The following is a 13,504-nucleotide window of genomic DNA, read 5'->3' as shown; positions in this document are numbered from 1 at the left end:
CTTGAGGTTAGCTGCTTTCCATTAGACTGTGGCTCTTAAGATTTTGTTCTGTTGTGTCAAAAAGCCAAAGTTGACTGTTAGGAGATGTGAAGGGAAGAAAATGCCATGCTATATCTTTTCAGTATGGTGATTAACTTCCCCATATTGGTTCCAGCTAAGGCTCACTTCTGTTTCAATGAACAAAAGGATTTGATACCAACTCCTCGAACAAGATCAAGTATATCATAAACTTCAGAAAAATCAAAACAGGACAGATCTTTTGACTTACAATACAAGATCAATAACAGACCCATCTTCCCTGTCTCAAATCCAACAGGGTGCACCAAAAATCAAGTCCCCGAGGAACTGAACACTGAAAGCAATGCACATACTGTAAAACCTCTCCCAGGAGTCGGTTTCAATTGCCGCAGTACGTTGTACTGCCAGAGAGCTGTCTATGGCTGAGCAGGAAATTCATTAAAGGAAATGAGGGTATTCTGTGTTTGGGAGCACAAGAGAAGAGAAACATGCCAGTCTCTTAAGAAAGTTTCTCAGCTGATCTTTTGAAATAAGACAAGTGCTTGATTGTTTTTTACCCTCTTGATGATTTCAGTGCATCTACGTGAAACCTGCAGATTGTGTTGGTGTGGCTGATATACTGCTGTAGATAATGGCATCCTCAGAATGACAATCCAGAATTACTTCTGATGATGACTTTGAGATTCAGTCTCCATTTTTTTCCTTGCCACTATTACTTTATCTTGTGAAATAATGTGGGATTTTTGTGGTAAATACCCTTTTTTATTAAATGGATCTTTTTAAGATGGTTTCCGATCCCAGTCAAACTTATCTTTTCAGTTTAGCATACTATACAGTTAGTAATCTCCATGTAGGTAAGTGGTACATTGTAAACATCCTCTATTTGGGGTCATACCGTGGGGTCCTATGTCATGCAAAGAGGGGCAAAAAACCTGATCCTCAGATTCCAATCAGAGAAAAAATTACCGCAAGTGGAAAAGTTTTGGATTTTAATTTGGTAGCTTTTCATATTACTGATAAAAAGTATAAACTCATTTTCAGTCTGGAATTTGGTTATAAAAAGGTTGAGCTGTCATTCTAATGGAGAAGAATGTGTGAAAATATTGGACCATTGCTGAACAGGCAAATACCTTAATTTACGTGTAAATTGACAGGTTTTGTTGGAAGGGGTTTTTGGGGTTGGGGTGTTGGGTTTTTTCTGTTCAGAAGTTTGGAGAGGCATCACTGCAGGTAATATATTCAAGTATCAGTACTAAAAGTCTGTGTGAAAAATACCTGTAGCAGGAAGAAAAAGAAAGAGAAATACATTTGACTTTTATGAAGTTGAAAAGATAAAAAAACAGTTTAAAATAAAAAAGTGCAATAAATTGCTTTAATATCTGTTTATTTAGGGAACAGGTCTATAGTGTTATTTAATATATTTTCTTCACTCAAACGTGAGGGGAAAAAATGGTAGAGTTGGTTACCTTGAGGTACCCTCACAACAATAACATAGCTGCCACATACACCAGTGTGCTTGACGAAGCACTGTTCTCGCACTCAATTAAACTATTGTGCTGACAGGAGAAAAATGGATCCACTTTGTTGCAGACTGTCAAACATGCTTTGCCTTCCAACCTCTATTATTCTAGCTAAGTGAAAGGTATCAAAACACTTAACTGCACCTGTCACTAGGAAAAAAAAAAAAAAAAAAAGAAAGAAAAAGAGAATATGGTTTTAACAAAAATATTTCTGAATACCCCTCCCAACTTTCTGTAAACACCAGTAACATTAGGGACACATTTCTAATTGTTATAATGAAAATGATCTGAGGAACTTTTAGAAACAGATATTGCACCCTTCTTTCTTTGTACATGATACCTTCCTTATGTCATAATTTTATTTTTATCAGCAGATATTGACATTCTTCAGCTGAAGAATAATCATATAAGGCCAAATTCTTATCTCTTTTTGTTATAGCAATATAAAGCTTCTTCACAGCTGGAAAACCACTGTCTGAGAGTGTTATTAAGAGGTAAGGCTATAGGCAGACTCCTCATCATACAAATACATTTCACTACATGGCAGTCCAGTAGAGCCAGAGGATAGGAAAGTGGATGATGTGCCACATTCTAGTGATTCCTGGATACTGCAAAACCACTCGCAGTGTTACAGACTGACACAGAGTACAGTTACCCTTATACAATGAATGATGTGCATCTCCCTGCTGAGGGAAAGCTAAAAGCTAAAGCTAATTCTGCTGAGTGATGCTCTGAAACAGCTGTATAACTGAGTTGCTTTGACATGAGTTTAGCTCACTCTTCTTTCTGATGCTTTGAGACCGCAATGAAGAAGAACGTTTTGCCACACAGTTGTCCTCAACATTCTGCCAAGTGACTGTTAGCAGCTAAGCAAAGTGACATTTGTGCATGTGGCAATTGTCTTTAGTCTGAAGCTATTTCTCTTAAATCTGAGGGCCTGAATCATCATTACTCTGCATTTTGCCAATTTTAGGGTATTATTTTTATACCCTTTTTTTACTAATGGAAATAAATACTGAAATGAAAGACACTGAAATACTAAACTCTGTTATCAAGAATCATGTACATTTTTATTCTTTTTTTTTTTCCTCTACACTAATTTGAGATCTCTGAAAATTCAGAAGAGAACAATATTAGCAGGTCTGATTCAATATTCAAATATTTCTAGTGTGACTTCCATTGACTGAATTAAATTTTTCATTGGATCTTAATTATTTCAAATAATAGTTACTTAGATTTTTTTCTGTGTGAAACTTAAATTGTTTAAATGTAGACATCTAGTGTCATTTTTATGTTCTAAGCCATACCACCTGGGGTCCAGTTGCTCCTCCAGATCAGGGCATGGGTTTCCATAGGTACTATGGCATGTCAATGAAGCCCATTCACATGTCTTCAATTTGCAAGGACAGCTAAAATAACACTAGAAACCTAAGTTAATGTAAAGTTAATGTAGCTGCATTTTCCGTTTTGTCTCACCCTTACCTGCACAAGTAATACTTAGCATTATCTTTACTTGTCTGGAATAAAGATAGCAGTGAAACATCTATGTTGTAACCTGATTTACTCTTCCTAATACTCTCAAATATGCAGGTTTTCTGAATGAAATTATTCTCAGTCATAAAAAGAGGAAATAATAGTTATTCTCTAATAATTGACATTTTGATTTTTGGAAGTCAAAAAGTTTGACTTCCATAGCAAATTAATGACACCTCGAAAATATTAATAAGGAAGTTGATTTGTTAACAGAGAAAAACATGTGGTCAGATCCTCAAATTACAGAAATTAGTATAGCACCATCAAAGTTATTATCTATGAAAATTTGAAAGAACTGAGAATCTGACTTTCATATGTAGTATAGGAAAATTTTCTATCAGAAATTTATGTGCAAAGAACATGAAGAACTCACATTTGTATATACAAATAGGTAAGACCAACAGTAAGCTGAACTACAGAATATATCTCTTTTACTTTGAGTTTATCAAGACGTCAATGCTATGTTTAGCGTACATATGAAGATGTAGTTAATTAAGCTGACGTTTTGCTCTACAAATAGAAATAAAAAAAAAAAAGAAAGTTCATGCATAGTCAGTTTACAAAAGATTTGCTTAGAGGAAGATAAACACAGATCAGAATTTGTGTTTTGGCACCGTATCAGTCATGCACAGAAATTGAAGGGCTTTACTGCACTCTGGACAAGATGCTTCTGTCCACATGACACGAGTGAGAAGCACTGTGTTTAATTCCCAAACAGTTCTAAACTTGTGCATGCAGAAGTTGCTGCCTTCTTTAAAAAGTGACCTTTAAGAAAAAGACATTTAAAAAACTCTTTATTTCTTTTTCATTGATAGAGAGCAGTTCCTTGATTTGCTTGAAAGGCAGCCAGGAATAAGCTTTTTCTTTTCTTGTGAGTTCAAAAAAATTACAAAATTATACAGAATAAATAGTAAATATAAATCTAGCTAGAATTCATTGCAAAAATAAACCTGCAGTGTTCTACTTTTTTACCTATTTTTCCCACAACATTTTATTTTCTTCTAATTTCAGAAAATATAACATATTTTTGTACAAACAGCTAAATACTATTATTCTTCCTCACATGTGTTTATTGTTGCAGTTATTCTGTCTGAGAGTTGCTTTTGGGTAGGGTGGGAAATGATCTGTATTTGCACTTGGAAGTTCCTAGCCACAGCAAACTCATTTCCTCCAAGAATATTTAAAGCCAGCACAGAAGTTATTTATATATAGATATATATATATATAAAAAAATCAAACTTATTAAACACAGTAACATATTTACAGCTGATTCTCAGTAGCTTTTCAAATTGCCCAGGATTATGAGTTGAAACACCAGTGATGCACAATATTATATAGCAGCAGCTCAAGAAGAGATTGTCCAAACTTAGGTAAAGCTATAAGATAGGAAAAGTAGCAAAAGGCTTGCTTTTTTCTTCATTGAAGATGTTGGGTAAACACAGTTACATATTTTTCCTTCCACATACTGATACGGAATGCACACGATGAAGTTCCGTGTAAAATACTTAAATATTTGCAGGCTCTGGGTGCATACACAAAAATCTTTTCTTTTTGTGGTTGGTTTTTTGTTTGTTTTTTTAAAACTGACATTTAGTATGACATTTCAAATCCTTTCATATTTATTATAAAGGTATGTTAGGTGGAGTTGTAGACAATGATCATGTATGCAGTGCATGTACTAACCTAACCGATACACTCTAACCTTATAACTACAAGCACAGGTGGTTGGGGTTTTTTTCTTTTTTTTTTTTTTTTAAAGGAATCTAATTAAGCTGAGGAAAAAAAGAAAGAGTAAAGGTAACAAATATTTTTTCCATAGGTTGGGTACAGAATGGAAAGTGCCATACACACCTTTTTAAAATGTTGAGGAATATTACAATAAGCAATCTTCCTCCCACAGTTCAATCACACAAAGTTCATGTTTAACGTGGGGTGAGACATATTGCCTGCACACAACCCCATGGCTTCCCACAGTGATCCCTGAGTTTTTTTTGCTAGGATTACTGCTGTGCTTAAGTTCTGACTGTTGACATGTTATTATAAGGCACTTTTATTTACAACGGTTCCAACTTAAAATAGAATTACAGAAATTCGGCCCCAGCCTAACGTATTATCACTTCATGTTTGCTGCTCCAGGACTTCCAAGTAGTCAGGCTCAGCATGTAAATTAGCTTTGAGTTCAAAATACTCATTTTTAGTTTGTTCTAGAAAAACCTTTCTTGGCCTGGAGTACATGAGTGTCTCCATTAGCTTCAGCTCCTCATGTGCTCCAGGATAATGAACTTCCATGTCAGGCTGGAGCTGGACAATATTTTTTCTTAGGTACTCCGTGATCCCTAGCTGCTGCAGTTCTCTCTCTTTTTCAAGAATGTTTCTATACAAGCAGCTGGCATCCTGAAAAGACAGAAATTCAGCAGATTGATCTGTAGCCTTATATTTGACATTTGAACCTGTAAGAGGTGAACTGTTCTCTCTTTCCAGAAGACTTCGGCGGAGATGTCTGGAATCGCTAGCTTCCTTCTCACTTCCCTCCTCCTGTTGCTCAGTATGCTTGGGGCTGAAGGATGGGCTGCGGTAAACCTGAACCATGGGAGTAACCATACGTTGCTCATAGAGAGTCGCCGCTGGGCGCTCCGTTGTGTGGTGTGTTGTCTTATGCCCATACATGCTGTACTGAAGGTGAACTGGGCTACTATCCCTCATTTGTTCATCCGCTTGTTTCTTTTTGCATCTTCGTCGCCGGTGCAGAACAAGAACAACTATTCCTGCTGCGCAAAATACAATAGTTATAAACACAATGAGAAGTCCTAATATTAGAACAGAAAGTGGGACAGCATCTGTAAGGGACCGCAGGATGGTGTCTGCTGTGTTGGTAGTAGTAGTAGAAGTTGTCACAACTACAAAACTGGCATGAGTTGGTAGAGCAGGGCTGTTTATTAAACCTGGACACAAGACTTCACTGTTCAGGGATTTAAGTTCTTTTTTTGCTAAATGTCCTGGAGATTTACAAAAAATATCACCCATCATTGTATTCTTACTCAGTTTTTGTATCCATTTTTGCAGCCCAACTGAATCACAGGTACAGTCCCAGGGGTTGTCTTCAAGTTCAATTTGTACCAGCATATCCAGTTCATCCAAGACATTACTCACAGGTAAATGAGCAAATTGGTTTGTTTTCAGATTTAATCTGGCGAGTGGAACACCTGAAAAGATATGGGGTGGCAAAGTCTGCAGAAGGTTGTTATTTAAGTAGAGGACCTTAAGTTTTGGCATTGCATTAAATGTCCCTGGCAAAACTTCTTTGATGGCATTATATTCAAGGTACAAATATTCAAGGTGCTGAAGGCCAAGGAAGAGATTCTGACTTAGCTTTGTAAGATGATTACCATTGAGATATAATTTCTGCAGTTTAGTCAGATTCATAAAGGATCCTTCCTCAAGGATTTCAATGCGATTGTTCCCCAGGTGAAGCATTTCCAAGCTGGCATAGTCCACAAGATCTGATTTCAGTAATGTCTGAATAATGTTTCCAGCTAGAATAAGCTTTTTCGGATTTGGAGGAGGGGGTCCTAAATCAGACAAACTTTCAATATTTCGCTCCTGGCAGTGCATGAGAACTCCTGAGAGCATATGGCTGGTGCAGTGACAGGGGACAGGACAATAGAATCCTGGAAACTGAGTAGTAGGCTTTGAAGTATGAAGCACTAAACTTGGTTCTTTAGTAGGAGCTTTCAGGATAGGAATCACCTTAGTTGATAGGTGACTATCACTGATAGAGGTCGTTACAACCAAGGGCAGTGACCCTGAAGGATCTTCAAGTTCATTGACAGGATGAGTGGGACAAAGTGATTCTTTTTTCAACCGGCTTAAGATGCTGCCTTTGATAACTGGAGGACTATTGCATACAACGTCACCTATTATTGACTGAGGAGGCATGTTTTCTAGCCATATCTTCAACTGCAGCAAATCACAGTTACAGGCCCATTTATTGTCTTCCAACTGAAGGTCTAGTATTCTACCAATGTGTTCCAAAAAGCCAACATAGGGAAGCGTCTGTAGCTGGTTTCCGCGAAGATCTAAATGGGTCAATGGCACAAAACGAAATACATTTGGAGGAAGATACTCAATGGCATTATCATTCAAAATAAGCACTTTAAGCCTGTTGAGTTTGCTAAAGGCACTTGCTTCAATCACTGTGATGAAATTGTTGTCTGCTTGAAGAAACTCCAAATTTTCCAATCCATTAAATGTATCTTCTTTAAGTGTTTCTAAAGAATTGTGATTGATATGAAGTTGCTTAAGAAGGCTGAGACCATTGAAAGCCCCAGGCTCAATATCTGCAATATTATTAAAACCAAGATGTAGAGTGATAGCGTTAACAAGGCCAGCAAAATCATTCACGTGTAATGTAGTCAGGCCATTGTTTAACAGATTAAGATGGAAAGGCCGTGATGGTGGGACATTTATTTCTGATACCATCTTGATGCCTCTTTCTTCGCAGTTTATAATCATGGTATCATCCTTTTCTTCACAGGAACACAAATTCTGACAAGATCCTCTGACTGAAGAAAAAGAAGGCTGTGACTGGAAAGGATCAGATGCAATCACAACGGAATATAGAATAAAAATCCAGAGCTTCATCTTGCCCAGAAGATTCTAGAAAAAAAAAGAGAAAAGAAAAAAAGGAAAAAGGAAAAGTAATTGAGTCATCATTTCACAGGGTTGATTTTTATGTTTTTTTCTGGGGCGGCGGGGTAGGGGGGAGTGATAACCATGCCTAATACTTGTCTTTGAGCTACATCCCCTTTCAAACAATATTATATTGTGCAAAACATTTGAATGATTTTCTAAGCAGAAAAAAATATATTTAATGTACTGAATCAATAAACAGAGTCATAAGCGCTTCAGTACTTTCATGCTGATATACCAAAGTAGGAGATAATCAGGAGTGTGCTGTCTTTATTTATACACCACGTAGAATGTTTGCCAGTGGACAGCAGTAATAAGTTACTGCCTCAAGCAACTTATATCAAGGCTAATATAGTATTTTGGATCGTTGCTTTGTGTCACCATATAGTGCTGCAAATTTTAAGAGTACCTTGCTAAGATCAACTTAATGTTGTCCAGCTGCTGAAGAGAAGAAACAAGATTTGGTTTGGTTCAACAATATGTTGTGAGCAAAAGCTGTTTCAGTCAGGATACAGGGAATCTCTCCTTTGGTTCTGCATTATGTATGTAAATCAAAAGGTATTTCCTCTGCAATCCTTGTACCCCCAAACTGAAAAGGAAGTAGACAAAATAATTCTTTTTCTTTACTTAAATTTTAATGTTATAGTTAGTGGATATTTAGTGAAAGTGGGAACACAGCACATAGTGTAATATACATCTGTGTATAATATACAGATAAAATAATTGTGTACACAATTAAAAAAAGAAGAGAGAACTGACAATACAGGACATGTCAGAAGAAACAGGTAAGAAAGGGGCAAACTTTTTTTTTTTAGATTAATTATTAGCCTCCTTCCTATTATTATAATCATTAATTACTGCAAAAAATCTGAAATGTACATGGAACTAACTGTGCTTTACTAGTCGAAAATGATCACCAGTATCATCCATATGTTATGTAACAAATTATCACCTGTCAAGCTGATCTTGAACTTCACAGGACCTAATAAATCTGTCATTACAATACAACTATGGAATCACAAGCAAAATTTACATGTTGAAATCAAGCATTTGTTATCAATGGTTTGAATTAATTTATGTTACATTCCATTTGAAGATTCTCAGTTTCTTTCTGCCAAGGCTGTCTAATTAGCAAGAACAATGGTAATTCTTGATATATGAGATGGAGTGAAATCACTGTTTATAATCTTTAATTAAACATTTCCACATTTCCTGAAAGAAAAAAAAAAATCTTACAAAGGAATGGATGATTTAAAACAAGAACTTTTTTGGGGTACGCTATTTATTCTAGGACTGAACTAAGCGGGTTTCTTAAGTAATCCATCTAATAAAGGTCACTTGATTTTTCAAAGTAAGCTATTTAAACATGAAGTACAGAAGACCACTAGACAATTAACCGGCTGAAGTGTTAATTTCTGAAAGATTAGAACCTTTTACAATAAGCCATTCAATTACATGCATGAACATTCTTATAGTGTGGTCATATGATTTGGCATCTCATCAATACATATTTTAATTATCATGTACCTTTGTTACTACCAACACCATCTCTCAAGGCTTCCCTTAAAGCCGACTGCAAAGATTTGTACATGAAGGCACTTAAGTGCGATGGTATGAGTATTACACACACACACGACACACACACACACATGCAACAACAGCAAATGTGTGCACAGTGAATTAATTATGTTTTTCTCCATTAGTAGTTCCTGTTAAGTGGGAGTAGATGTATGAATTTAGAAGTAGTAAGTGCAATTCACAGTGTGAGAAAAAGTGTCCCTAAACATATGACCTTATATCTTTGTTTTAGTAGAACAAATAGTTTTATTGTCTAATATAACACTCCTTGAACTGCAGTTGCCTGTTTAATATCTATGTCTTGAAGTGTATTTTCCCAAGAAGTACTGGATAAGACACAACATGTCAAGATATTATTTTGAAGTATACAGAATAATTCTAGGATCATGTTATGCTAGAGATTTATTCTTGCTTTACATGCATCAATATCCTTTCCAGTGACCCAAGGTAAAAAATGCAGGCTCTTGACACAGATGCCAGCTTCAAACCTACTGTATGACTAATTAGACTTTATTTCTGTACACTTTTTCTCTGTAGGAATTCCAGCTTCAATCTGCATCAAACTCAAACTGCACTTATAAAGTCCCTGAGCAAAATTAAATGAAAAAACATAAAAATCTGAAAAGCATGTTGCATTCCAGTGCATATTGAGAAATTAGGTTATAAAAATGAAAGCCCTCCTCTCAGAGATGAAAGTAACAACATTTGTAACCAATTGGAAAACATTCCCATTTTAATCATCGTCATACTTCGGTGGGCAGCACTGCCAGAACTCTCACACACACATATACACACAACAAAAATTAATAGGAGAGTTGTATTCTTTTTTCCTTTGTCCAATTTTTTTTTTTTTTTGATCTGAACGCTCAGGAATATGTAATGAAGCTCTCAGTGGGCTACTATTGTAAAATAAAAACTGCTTTCAAGTAACCCATGATCAACATTTAACCGAAAGAATTCACAATAAAATAAAATTTCATTTAAAAGACTTGACAAAACTGACATTTTTCTGTTTCATATGGTGAGATTTTTCAGCAAATTATATACGGTAAGTTTGTTCATTTTGTCTGCTTTCATGTAAGTCACTACTAAGTGCACACTGTAAAGTTTTTGCAATAGGAATTCTAAAAGACTAAAAAATGTCACAGTCCTTTCTACAAGGCAAAGCTGAATACTGTCAGAAGTAGTCACTTTATAGCAAAGGCATCACATGCCTGACAAGTAATAATCAATATGTTTTTAAAACATTCAAATAGCTTGTTTCATCTTACTTGGGGGTTTGTTTGGTTGTTTTAATTCAGCTGTTTAAAAAATGCATATTGAAGATTTTCAAAGGCTCAAACTAAGAATTGGTAATTTCTAAAAGCCTTCAGGATTGTTTATTAAATTCTGAAGGGAATCACAGTCAGATGATGCATTTAAGATCATTCTTGCACTTCAGGAAATAAAAGCAAACATCCATTCCTGCCCCCCCAAGGGATCTGAAATCGGCGTTTCCTTAATACACATATTCTACACAGTTGGCGCTTTGAATAAATGCACCTGGCAGACTGTTTGAAATACAGTATAAATTGCCATCATTTAACATAAAAGTTATACAAAGTCATGCAGAAAAATAAATTCAACTGGTACTGAGAAATGAATTTCTCATATGCTAAGCTAATTAACTAACTGGAATATTTCTTACCTGTACAGCAGTAACACTCCCTGGAACGCTCGGTAACGCACAGTTGGAGCAGCTGTTTCAATGCGATGCAATTTTTCCCTGTGAAAAATGCACGCTTTCTTCTGAGTTTTGCTTTGCTGCAAGCTCTGGTAATACTACAGTTCCATAAAGTTAAAATCCTTGTTCAGAAGACAAAGTACAAAGTGTTCAATTGAAAAAATCTTCCAGGCAGCGTGCACATTAGACCATCCTGTGAGCAGTTGTCCTTTTTCCTCAATTAAAATTCACAGCATACTTCACAGCTATGCTGACTTTTCTGCATATAGTTAACTGTTTGCAAGCATTTGGATGCAGTAAACAAACAAGATGCTCAGCAGAGCTTGACTTGATCACTTGGTTTGTCAGATTTTTAGATCCAAGCTGCTTCTGTGTTCTCTCTGCTCTTTCTAGTCTTTCTTGTTAGCTCAGTTTGTTATTAGTCAGATTGCCAGGGGCTGGGAGGTAGGCGTAAATAAAGAGACTTCTTGGCTTTTGACTCAGCCTTTAAGCCCTTCCCCACCACAGAGCTTTAATCTGCCAATGTCATTTAATACAAGATACAGCTCCACCTTGAGACAGATCAGCTCCTCCTCCTGCAATTTCTCTCACCTCCTTTTTCCCTTATCTAAGTGAACCTCGGAAAGTAAAATTCAGCTAAATATCTTCTAGATTGCTTAAGGTCTGTTAATGGCTGATTTTGTAAAACAGTAAACATGCACTGCAGCTCTTGCAGTTTGTTCTCTTGGGCAGATCTTGCATTTAGTTTATATCTGCAAACGCTTGCTTTAGGAACTGAAAGCATTCCAGCCCAATACACTCCACAAAACACACCACAAGGGAAACCTTGTCCTCTGGAAAATATGTCTATCACAATGAAGTGCAGGATTATACAAATATATAAATGAGACAGTACAGCTCTCAATCCAGTCCACTCAACGTGACTGGGGTAGGGATGAGTATGTACAGTTGTACATACTTCATTTCTGGGGGAAAAAAAAAAAAAACAAAATTAAAAAACCCCTGACACATTAGTGCTTATGCTTGCACAATGATTGCTGACAGTCCTTTTTAAAACTGCCCTTCTTGTTCTGTAGGAAAAAAAGTGGGTTGATTGTAATTGTCCATTTTATAGGTGTTAGGCTAGTGTGTTGGTATCTATCCATGTGAGATTGTATTCTGTTTGCATGAAACACTGCTTTGATAAAAAACAGTCTGGTTTGGGGCGGGCGGAGGGGGAGTGTATTCTTAAAGGCACGTATCATGCTTAAGGTACTATTTTCTCTGTGCTCATAAGCAAGTAATTAGCAGTAGAGCTCAGGAAAATAATTGTTCCATACAAGGAAGATTTTCGTCACCCCTCCTGCACTGCATGGGATGGCTTTCTATGCTGCAGATGGTACTTCCTTCTTCATCCCACTGCCACGGAGCCGCAAAACCTTTTGATGAGCAGCGCTAGGTCTGGTGCTTCAGCGTATTTACCCTGTAGAGCATACCATTTCTGTTTTCTCCTCATTGTGTCTTGGATTACTTCACAGATTGTTTACTACAGCCTCAATACCAGTCAGATTCCTGAAACTTCTTTTGTGCTGATAGATTTCCAGGTGGCCTCCATGGCCTTTGAAGGGGTATTGTGACGTACTGTTCCATGTGATGAAGGCTATCAAGATCTTATCCTATATATATATACACACATATATACATATATATAGGGATATGTATATATGCCTTGGCTTATTAGGATGGGTTCTTTATTACTTAATTTTCTACAGATAAAATATGTAATTTAGCAAAATAATAAAAAAGATAAAATATCCCTAAGAAACAGCAACAATTTTATTTCCACTCATTTCAACACATCACTTATTTGATTGCATTTTCCTACTTTGAATGAACCTTGCCACTCTGTCATGCACACATTTTATTGTTAAGGCTCAAAGATTCTCAGCCAAATAAATCATATTCTTTATTCATTTTGAATTTATGAATCGTAAGTCAGAGTCTTTCTAAATCTTACTGAACATTTGCAGGTGTTCAGACTTCACTTGTGGTTGATTGTTTGAGGTGGAGAATATCTGTATATATAGATACTCATATCAGAAGTGAAAACAACATCATCCTTTGCTTTCGGTTAACATCTACATGAATAAAACCTGATCACAAAAATATTTTCAGAAATCAACTACCAAAAATAGGAGAGCATTTCCTAACCATACACAATTAAAAGACACTGAGAATCGTTATCAATAAAGTTTGTCATTCCACAAACTGTATATTTACCAGGTTTATGATTGTTTTTCTACCACAATTTTATGGACCATTAAGCAGGTTATTATAAAGAATGTGATTCTGCAAGTGCATCTGTATGGACAGTGTTGAACTGACACGGAATTTGGATCATATACTTTAAATATTCACCTTTATCAGTTGCTCTGACAATTTTAAAATTTGTGAACCTGTATAA

At 36.1% G+C, this 13,504-nt stretch overlaps 1 protein-coding gene across 3 annotated transcripts; it reads right to left on the bottom strand.

Moving 5' to 3' along the window:
* Positions 1-1,237: 1,237 nt before the first annotated feature.
* Positions 1,238-11,428, bottom strand: SLITRK6 (SLIT and NTRK like family member 6). 3 transcript variants are annotated; one of them, XR_008574040.1, is made up of 3 exons: positions 11,026-11,428; positions 4,923-7,727; positions 1,238-1,293 (listed from the first exon to the last, which is right to left on the bottom strand). XR_008574040.1 is itself a non-coding variant. In XM_054802963.1 (3 exons), exon 3 carries the CDS (start codon positions 7,710-7,712, stop codon positions 5,190-5,192), a length of 2,523 nt encoding a protein of 840 aa, XP_054658938.1. In that variant the 5' UTR covers positions 7,713-7,727; positions 8,170-8,349; positions 11,026-11,428; the 3' UTR covers positions 3,591-5,189. The 3 variants fall into 3 exon arrangements, 2 of the variants coding, with proteins under 2 accessions (XP_054658938.1, XP_054658930.1); XM_054802963.1 differs by lacking the exon at positions 1,238-1,293 and adding an exon at positions 8,170-8,349 and having other exon boundaries at positions 3,591-7,727; XM_054802955.1 differs by lacking the exon at positions 1,238-1,293 and having other exon boundaries at positions 3,591-7,727.
* Between the last annotated feature and the right edge of the window lie 2,076 nt (positions 11,429-13,504).

This window comes from Grus americana, chromosome 1, assembly GCF_028858705.1.
Source record: "Grus americana isolate bGruAme1 chromosome 1, bGruAme1.mat, whole genome shotgun sequence".
In the NCBI taxonomy this organism is placed as follows: domain Eukaryota; kingdom Metazoa; phylum Chordata; class Aves; order Gruiformes; family Gruidae; genus Grus; species Grus americana.
Note: the sequence above shows the minus strand (reverse complement) of the source record. Positions and strands in the feature narration are given on the sequence as shown.